The sequence below is a fragment of the Alosa sapidissima genome, chromosome 6 (assembly GCF_018492685.1).
Source record: "Alosa sapidissima isolate fAloSap1 chromosome 6, fAloSap1.pri, whole genome shotgun sequence".
Classification (NCBI taxonomy): Eukaryota; Metazoa; Chordata; class Actinopteri; order Clupeiformes; family Clupeidae; genus Alosa; species Alosa sapidissima.
The window spans coordinates 37757308-37767111 of NC_055962.1; the positions used below are offsets into that span (position 1 = coordinate 37757308).

The 9804-nt window shown below is 47.4% G+C and overlaps 1 protein-coding gene across 3 annotated transcripts in view; it reads left to right on the forward strand.

The window, feature by feature from the left end:
- efr3bb (EFR3 homolog Bb (S. cerevisiae)) overlaps positions 1 to 9804 on the forward strand; it is a 74648-nt gene that overhangs the window by 3438 nt on the left and 61406 nt on the right. The window contains exon 1 of one of the 3 annotated variants that reach the window (XM_042095121.1): positions 5593 to 5798. The exons of the other annotated variants lie outside the window; for them this stretch is intronic. Within the exon in view, the coding sequence (XP_041951055.1) occupies positions 5792 to 5798 (7 nt within the window). The 5' untranslated portion in view covers positions 5593 to 5791. Of the gene's footprint in view, positions 1 to 5592; positions 5799 to 9804 lie in introns of those variants that run through there. 3 annotated transcript variants of the gene reach the window in all.

Consider the following 9804-nt stretch of genomic DNA (forward strand, 5'->3'; position numbering starts at 1 on the left):
GATCAGTGCTCTTTGATTTTAAGTCAAAAAGTTTTAGTTAAGAGTTGAAAAAGTTGTGTATAAAAAATGTGAGTTGTGAGAAGAGTCATGTTTCTTTAGTGTGGTGTAGTGTTGCGTTGTGCGGTGCAGTAAAGTATAGTGTAGTGTTGAGCAGTGTAGTGTAGTGTTGCGTTGTGCGGTGCAGTAAAGTGTAGTGTAGTGTTGAGCAGTGCAGTAAAGTGTAGTGTAGTGTTGCGTTGTGCGGTGCAGAGCAGGACAGTGCTGTGTAGTGTTGGGTTACACAGTGTTAGTGTTAGTGTTCAGTAGTGCAGTGTTGTGTTAGTGTTAATGCAGTGTTCAGTAGTGTAGTGTATTGTTAGTGCAGTGTTCAGTAGTGAAGTGTTGTGTTACAGTGTTAATGCAGTGTTCAGTCGTGTAGTCTTGTGTAGTGTAGTGTTAGTGTGCAATGTTCAGTAGTGTAGTGTTGTGTTAGTGTTAATGCAGTGTTCAGTCGTGTTGTGTTACAGTGTTAAAGGAATTATCCGAAGTAAAATGCACTTTAGATCAATTTACGGGTGATTGGGAGTACATACGTTGAGTTGACATCAAAATCATGTAATTCGGATGTGTTTTGAGAAAGTTCGATTTTACCGTTTTTAGTCAAAACTCGTTAGCCTGTTAGTGACCAGGGCATGTCATTTCGCTGCTACAAAACGCTATTTTTATACCTCTTCTACAGTTCCAAACAACATTACACTTACGTGGTAGGGAGTAGAGCAGTGGTCTCCAACACGGTGCCCGCGGGCACCAGGTAGCCCGCGGGACGGCTATGAGGCGCCCCCAGCGCACTTTCTAAAAATAGCCAACAGGTCGCCTGCAGATCACGCTCTAAAAACATGCTCCATTGTGAAGTTTTCAATAGATATTTAAGTCTAGACCAGAACCATTTTAAGAATGTATGTAGCCATACATCTGTAACATTAAATTGATATTGGTGATACCTTACAAATTGTAGCTGCGTTAAATTTTAGCCTTTGGCTCCAAATCCGTTTCCCATTCAATCTTTAAACAACAATGGAAGCGGAGCGCATACACGCTGCTCGCACGCATAGACAGTAAAGGGGGAAAAAACTTGCTCGTCTGGTGTAGCCAATGGAAGCATATCTTTGCAAAAGTTCTGTGGCCATTCCATGTTCGTCAAATACGGTTCTTGCATGATTGTTCAAGGACTGAAAAACAATTGCTTTAGCTCACAGGCCTTTTCTCCTCCGTAGGCTACTGCCGTATAATAGCGCTGAAAATGTTACAGCATGCATGACTGAGCAGGACTGTGCATTACCCTTTTTTGTCAGATCATGGATCATTTCAGGTGTGCAATAACTTTAAAAGGAGTTTTCATATGTTAGGGTGGTGTGGGCGATTACTATTGAAATGTTAAAACCGAATTATCCACTGAAATCAGAACTTAAACAACCCCTGAATTCATAATGGTGGGTGGGTACAAATTGGGTACAAATTGTAACCCAAATTATTAATTGCACAAAAAGATAGTTTTTTTTTTTTTTTTGTAAAAAAAAAAAAAATAGATTAGATCCCCATGCAAACTTTGAAATGAACAAACTGAACAAAACTGTTGGTAGTGTTGCATAAGTTATTGATATTAAATTTGAAAATACAGTTGCTTAATATATAAAGACGTATAGGCCTGCACAATATTGATAATTTAAAAGTAAAAATCACATAGGCCTATTATTTAGGAGGACTACCCTCGCAAAAAAGGGGTGAGGGTATGTTTGTTTTAAATGAGTAGCCCTCCATATGATTTCAGGTCTTCAGGTAGCCCTCATTCCCAAAAAGGTTGGAGACCCCTGGAGTAGAGGGTCCCTAAAGCCGGGACGGATAGAGAGTCCAGAATGAATTTCATCAAGCCAGTACCTTTCCGGAAATGTTGCTGCTGCAGCTAGCATCTTTAGGGGAAAGTCTGTAGGAGTTGATTGCATCACGTCGTTGCACGACATCACGTCATGTGACATTTCAAAATTCCAACCTGTTAGTAAGCTAGGGTTTGCTGTTGCATACAACTTCATTTCAATTTCGAAAGAAATACTGGACTATGTTTTAAAAAAAAAAAAAAAAAAAACGGCGACGAAATTGTGAATTTCCAGAGCGTGTTACTCCACACTCGGCAATCGACTCCTGCGGACTTTCCCCTAAAGATGCCAGCTGCAGCAGCAACATTTCCGGAAAGGTACTGGCTTGATGAAATTCATTCTGGACTCTCTAAACGACCACATAAAGACCTCGGGATACTTCGGTTTGGCTTTATGGACCCTCTACTCACTACCACGTAAGTGTAATGTTGTTTGGAACTGTAGAAGAGGTATAAAAATAGCGTTTTGTAGCGGCGAAATGACATGCCCTGGTCACTAACAGGCTAACGAGTTTTGACTAAAAACGTTAAAATCGAACTTTCTCAAAACACATCCGAATGACATGATTTTGATGTCAACTCAACGTATGTACTCCCAATCACCCGTAAATTGATCTAAAGTGCATTTTACTCCGGATAATTCCTTTAATGCAGTGTTCAGTAGTGCAGTGTTCAGTTGTGTAGTGTTGTGTTACAGTGTTCAGTAGTGCAGTGTTGTGTTAGTGTTACAGTGTTCAGTAGTGTTAGTGTTACAGTGTTCAGTAGTGTAGTGTAGTGTAGTGTAGTGTTAGTGTTACAGTGTTCAGTAGTGTAGTGTTGTCTTACAGTGTTAATACAGTGTTCAGTAGTGCGGTGATCAGTCGTGTAGTGTTGTGTAGTGTTGTGTTAGTGTTAACACACACTCACACACGCACCTGTCGATCAGACACACAAGAGCAGCCTGATGATCAACGTGCTTCTATACCTTGTAGTGCTACCAGACTAGCTGCTTCCGCTGTACTACCAGACTAGCTGCTTCCTCTGTGCTACCAGACTAGCTGTGCTACCAGACTAGCTGCTTCCGCTGAGCTACCAGACTAGCTGCTCCCTCTGTGCTACCAGACTAGCTGTGCTACCAGACTAGCTGCTTCCGCTGAGCTACCAGACTAGCTGCTTCCTCCGCTGTGCTACCAGACTAGCTGCTTCTTCTGTGCTACCAGACTAGCTGCTCCCTCTGTGCTACCAGACTAGCTGTGCTACCAGACTAGCTGCTTCTTCTGTGCTACCAGACTAGCTGCTTCCTCCGCTGTGCTACCAGACTAGTTGCTTCTTCTGTGCTACCAGACTAGCTTCCTCTGTGCTACCAGACTAGCTGCTTCCACGGTGCTACTGTGCTACCAGACTAGCTGCTTCCTTCGCTGTGCTATCAGATTAGCTGTGCTACCAGACTAGCTGCTTCCTCTGTGCTACCAGACTAGCTTCCTTTGTGCTATCAGAGTAGCTGCTTCCGCTGTGCTATCAGACTAGCTGCTTCCTCTGTGCTACCAGACTAGCTGCTTCCTCTGCTACCAAACTAGCTTCCTCTGTGCTATCAGACTAGCTGCTTCCACTGTGCTACCAGACTAGCTGCTTCCTCTGTGCTAGCAGACTAGCTGCTTCCGCTGTGCTACCAGACTAGTTGCTTCCTCTGTGCTACCAGACTAGCTGTGCTACCAGACTAGCTGCTTCCGCTGTGCTACCAGACTAGCTGCTTCTTCTGTGCTACCAGACTAGCTTCCTCTGTGCTACCAGACTAGCTGCTTCCTCTGTGCTAGCAGACTAGCTGCTTCCTCTGTGCTAGCAGACTAGCTGCTTCCGCTGTGCTACCAGACTAGCTGCTTCCGCTGTGCTACCAGACTAGCTGCTTCTTCTGTGCTACCAGACTAGCTTCTTCCTCTGTGCTACCAGACTAGCTGTGCTACCAGACTAGCTGCTTCCGCTGTGCTACCAGACTAGCTGCTTCCGCTGTGCTACCAGACTAGCTGCTTCTTCTGTGCTACCAGACTAGCTGCTTCCTCTGTGCTACCAGACTAGCTGCTTCCGCTGTGCTACTAGACTAGCTGCTTCTGCTAGCTGCTTCCTCTGTGCTACCAGACTAGCTGTGCTACCAGACTAGCTGCTTCCGCTGTGCTACCAGACTAGCTGCTTCTTCTGTGCTACCAGACTAGCTTCCTCTGTGCTACCAGACTAGCTGCTTCCTCTGTGCTACCAGACTAGCTGCTTCCTCTGTGCTAGCAGACTAGCTGCTTCCTCTGTGCTACCAGACTAGCTTCTTCCTCTGTGCTACCAGACTAGCTGTGCTACCAGACTAGCTGCTTCCGCTGTGCTACCAGACTAGCTGCTTCCGCTGTGCTACCAGACTAGCTGCTTCTTCTGTGCTACCAGACTAGCTGCTTCCTCTGTGCTACCAGACTAGCTGCTTCCGCTGTGCTACTAGACTAGCTGCTTCCGCTAGCTGCTTCCTCTGTGCTACCAGACTAGCTGTGCTACCAGACTAGCTGCTTCCGCTGTAGGTGTACCGATCTGTAAGAGCCTCCCAAATGACTGATCAGCAAATAGCTGTATTTTTGTGTTTGTTTTTTGAAAAGTTTGCATTCAGTAGCTGTATTTTGTGTTTGTGTGTATTTGGCTGCTGGAGATTACATCACGATGGCTAGTACAGAAACACACACACACACACACACACACACACACACACACACACACACACACACACACACGCATAGGCAATTAAAAATGGTTTTGGTTTTAATAAAAAGGATGAGACTCAAGGGCAGGAGGAAACCAGGAACAGAGGAGGAGGAGTCTGCAGCTCACTCAGCCTGGCATGAATGAACACTCCTGCACTCTCTCTCCTTTCTCTCTCTCTCTCTCTCTCTCTCTCTCTCTCCTTTCTCTCTCTCTCTCTCCAAGATTCCAAGAGCTTTTCTGGCATGACTCTCCCTGCTCCATCTTTCTCTCTCTCTCTCTCCTTTCTCTCTCTCTCTCTCCAAGATTCCAAGAGCTTTTCTGGCATGACTCTCCCTGCTCCATCTTTCTCTCTCTCTCTCTCCTTCCTCGCTCACTCTCCTCTCTTTCTGTCTCTCACAATCTTTCTTATCATTTCCTTTCCTGTTTGTGTGTGTGTGTGTGTGTGTGTGTGTGTGTGTGTGCAAGGAGTGCGCACTATCCCCTGGAGGTAGCAGCTCTTTGTAGCAACATGCAGAAAAACCCACAAGGTCATCAGTGCCCTGTAGAGAGAGAGGGGGGGGGGCTAGAGAGAGGATTGGTGTGTGGGAGAGAGTGTGTGTGTGTGTGAGAAGGAGAGTGAGGATTGGTGTGTGTGTGTGTGTGTGAGAAGGAGAGCGAGGATTGGTGTGTGGGAGAGTGTGTGTGTGTGAGAAGGAGAGCGAGGATTGGTGCGTGTGTGTGTGTGTGAGAGCAGGAGAGCGAGGATTGGTGCGTGTGTGTGTGTGTGAGAGCAGTAGAGCGAGGATTGGTGCGTGGGAGAGTGTGTGTGTGAGAAGGAGAGCGAGGATTGGTGCGTGGGAGAGAGCGTGCGTGTGTGAGAAGGAGAGTGAGGATTGGTGCGTGTGTGTGTGAGAGCAGTAGAGCGAGGTTTGCTGTGTGTGTGTGTGAGCAGGAGAGGCGGAGGCTGTTTGCTGGTCACAGCAGGCAGGCTCATCTAGCCGCTCATCAGTGTGTGTGTGTGTGTGTGTGAGACCGTCAGAGTATCTCCTGACAGGACTTGGCATGCATGTTGTATTGTGTGTGTGTGTGCGCGTGCATGAAGGCTAAAGTGTGTGTGTGTATAAACGCTTGTTTGGCTGCTCCAATTATTCACCTCCACTTCCTGAGGATCTACTTCTTTGGAGATCTTCAGTCATGTATGGTAAGGAATCCATAGAAATATGTGTGTGTGTGTGTGTGTGTGTGTTTGAACTTGGCTGTGGTCGTCAGCTGAGCTTTCACTGTTTGATTCTCTTCAGCTTGAATGGCAGCATACCTCTGGTTTGTGTGTGTGTGTGTGTGTGGTGTGTGTATGGTGTGTTCTGTTCTTTTCTGTTCTGTGTGTTCCTTGCAAACTTCCCATACAGGCTCTGCAAGGCTCACACTACCATGGGAAAGCTGTAGCCATCTTAAAGAACTCTGTGTGTGTGTGTGTGTGTGTGTGCGCGCGCACTCTATAATCCTGGTATGAGACTTAATTGCAGAGAACATTTATATTAGTTTGTTATGTTTTGTTGTGCACTGGTGTAATAATTGTGTGTGTGTGTGTGTGTGTAGGAGGTCAGTAGTGAGTCCAGTCCACGTGTACTGGAGTAAATTGATTTTCTGAGTGTGTGTGATCAACTCCACTCCACTGAACTGCTGCTGGCTAAGGCCCTGTGTGTGTGTGTAAGAGATGCTAAGATGGAGGATCAAGTGTTTTTTGACAGCTGAGATTCTCTCCACTGATTAGTCTGTGAATCAAACACTGTAAATTGTGTGTGTGGGTGCATGTACGTGGTGTGTGTTTTGAGACTGAGAAAGTGTGTGTGGCCCCGATCCTGTTGGCAGTCATGTTGCTGGTACTGTGCTAATCAATTCTCAATCATTAGACAGCTCCAGTTCTCTCTCTCCTCCTCTCCTCTAGGTTCCTACTCTCTCTCCTCCTCCTCTCCTCTTCTAGTTCTCTCGACGCTCCTCCTCCTCTCCCCTCCTCTCCCAGGTTCTCTCTCTCCTCCTCTCCCCTCCTCTCCTCTTCCAGTTCTCGCTCTCCTCCTCTCCTCTCCCAGTTCTCTCTCTCTCTCTCCCCTCCTCTCCCCTCCTCTCCTCTTCTAGTTCTCTCTCTCCTCCTCGCTCCTCCCCTCCTCTCCCAGTTCTCTCTCTCCTCCTCTCCCCTCCTCTCCTCTTCCAGTTCTCTCTCTCCTCCTCTCCTCTCCCAGTTCTCTCTCTCCTCCTCTCCCCTCCTCTCCCCTCCTCTCCTCTTCTAGTTCTCTCTCTCTCCCTCCTCCTCTCCTCTCCTCTTCCAGTTCTCTCTCTCCTCCTCTCTCCTCTCCCAGTTCTCTCTCTCCTCCTCTCCCCCTCCTCTCCCCTCCTCTCCTCTTCTAGTTCTCTCTCTCCTCCTCCTCTCCTCTCCTCTTCCAGTTCTCTCTCCTCCTCTCCCAGTTCTCTCTCTCCTCCTCTCCCCCTCCTCTCCTCTTCTAGTTCTCTCTCTCCTCTCCTCTCCTCTTCCAGTTCTCTCTCTCCTCCTCTCCCCTCCTCTCCTCTCCCAGTTCTCTCTCCCCTCCTCTCCCCTCCTCTCCTCTTCCAGTTCTCTCTCTCTCTCCTCTCTCCTCTCCTCTCCTCTCCTCTTCTAGTTCTCTCTCTCCTCCTCCTCTCCCCTCCTCTTCCAGTTCTCTCTCTCCTCCTCCTCCTCTCCTCTCATCTCCCAGTTCTCTCTCTCCTCCTCCCCCTCCTCTCCTCTTCCAGGTCTCTCTCTTCCTCCTCCCCTCCTCTCCTTTCCTCTCTTCTCCCAGTTCTCTCTCTCCTCCTCCTCTCCTCTCCCCTCCTCTTCCAGTTCTCTCTCTCCTCCTCTGCTCTTCCAGTTCTCTCTCTCTCCTCCTCCTCTCATCCTCCTCTCCCCTCCTCTCCTCTTCAGTTCTCTCTCTCCTCCTCTCCTCTCCTCTCATCTCCCAGTTCTCTCTCTCCTCCTCCTCCCCTCCTCTCCTCTTCCAGTTCTCTCTCTCCTCCTCCCCTCCTCTCCTTTCCTCTCTCTCTCCCAGTTCTCTCTCTCCTCCTCCTCCCTCTCCTCTCCCCTCCTCTTCCAGTTCTCTCTCTCCTCCTCTGCTCTTCCAGTTCTCTCTCTCTCCTCCTCTCTCCTCCTCTGCTCTTCCAGTTCTCTCTCTCCTCCTCTCCTCTCCCAGTTCTCTCTCTCCCTCCTCCTCTCCTCCCTCCTCTCTCCTCCTCTCCTCTTCCAGTTCTCTCTCTCCTCCTCCTCTCTCCTCCTCTCCTCTTCCAGTTCTCTCTCCTCCTCCTCCTCTCTCCTCCTCTTCTCTCCCAGTTCTCTCTCTCCTCCTCTCCTCTCTAACTGTACATACACACCGCTGCTGACTTGAGCTTCCAAAGAAGCTCTGGTCGCCCTGTCAAGGGACGCTTGTCAAAAAAGTACAGGGAAGCTTTGAACGCTTTGGCTGCTCTGACGTGACCGCATGTTACGTTCCATCATGTTCTATCTTAATACTTTATTCTATTCGATTGGTTGCTGGTCGTTGGTCGCTGAACCGCGTCATAGCTCATTACCATAAAGTTGACTGACTTTCAACTTTCTGCTTGACGCTCAAGTTGCTGAAGACGCCCAAAACACGACGCCGACGGATTTTGCCGCTTCTGGCAGCTGAGAGAAGCTGGCTTCCATTGAAAATGAATGACTTCCTGACTATTTGGAAGCTCAAGTCGGTGGCGGTGTGTACGTACAGTCAGTCAGTCAGTCAGTCAGTCAGTCTGAGTGTGTTGGGTGTGTGTGAGGGTGTTGGGTGGGTGTGTGTGAGTGTGTTGGGTGTGTTGGGTGTGTGTGAGGGTGTTGGGTGTGTGGTTCTGTGTTGGGTGTGTGTGAGGGTGTTGGGAGTGTAATTTTCCACTCTAATGTTCTACTGTTCTCCCATACATCCAGTCGGTTAAGATGTTCGGAAAGGTTACCGTCCCCCCACGAGGGGGGAAAGCATGCTAACCTCACACAATGGAAGTCAATGGGCGAACTAGCTAACAGTTAGACTTTATGCATTCGTTTTACATTCAGGTGGAGTTCTGCTTGTTTCTAAACACAATAATTTTGAAGGAATTGTGTTTACTTAACTGCCCAGTGTATGCTAACAACTTAATTCACCCTCGATTGCCCAATGTTGACGACAAATTTCTCTGGACGCTATATTCAATGGTAGCATCATTAGGTTGCTACCTGGCTAACTTTATATCGTCAGTGTAACATAACCAACTGGTACACATTACTTGTTAAAACTATTCCCACGGCCATTGTAGGGAATGTGCATTCATGTGAGAATAAATTCAGATGCAAGTTACGAGTATGTGATGTTAAGGCAAAAGGGTTAGCTTGCTAAACCGAGCTACACAGTCCGGCCATTGAAAGCAGTTCTACAATGAGTACACTCGAGACAGTTCTGGCCGTTTAACTGGAATTAGCAAAATGAGGGAACTTAATGTTACCCTTAACCTCCTTGACACACAGATAACTCTCAGTTGAAACGTGTTTGTGCCGTTTAGTGATGTTTGCTAAAAGATTTAATATTTTTATAGGTGCTTTCTGTACTCAAGCCGGTGCACCTCCATTAGATTACATGCAATCGAAACTAATGTTTCCACAGCAATTGGGGGCGGTAACCACGATTATGACTGGTTACCGACTGTATGTATTCGGTTATTAAGTGATGATGCAATAATAGGCTAATAAATCTCTTTCCTGGTACAACAGCTTTCAGCACACCGCTCGGTTTTCTCCGTAGACAGTAAAAATAAATGTTTTTTTTCCCACTATTCAAAGTAGCCTTTAAAGGGACACCCACCCTCGCTCGGTCTGAAGCTCTTTTCCTTTTCTTTGCATCTTCTGTCAAGGGTTTTCGCTGCTTTCTTCGCCGGCTCTGCCATTATACACACGTTTGCAACAATCGCTAGCGTTTCGTTAGTCTGCCTCTGTGCTGTGGATGCAGGATGTAAACTGATCCTGCTTCGGTCGGCGGGTACGATACACTGAACTTGCAAGCGGGATATTCTTCCTACAGGCAGTAGGGGCGGGCGAGAGAGTCTTCATTCACCCTGTAATCAGTCATTTAACCATATACCGACTTACGAAGATAGGTAATAACACGAAAACGTTGCCTGGTGTCCCTTTAACAACATTGTCATCCTACTACTCACTTGTT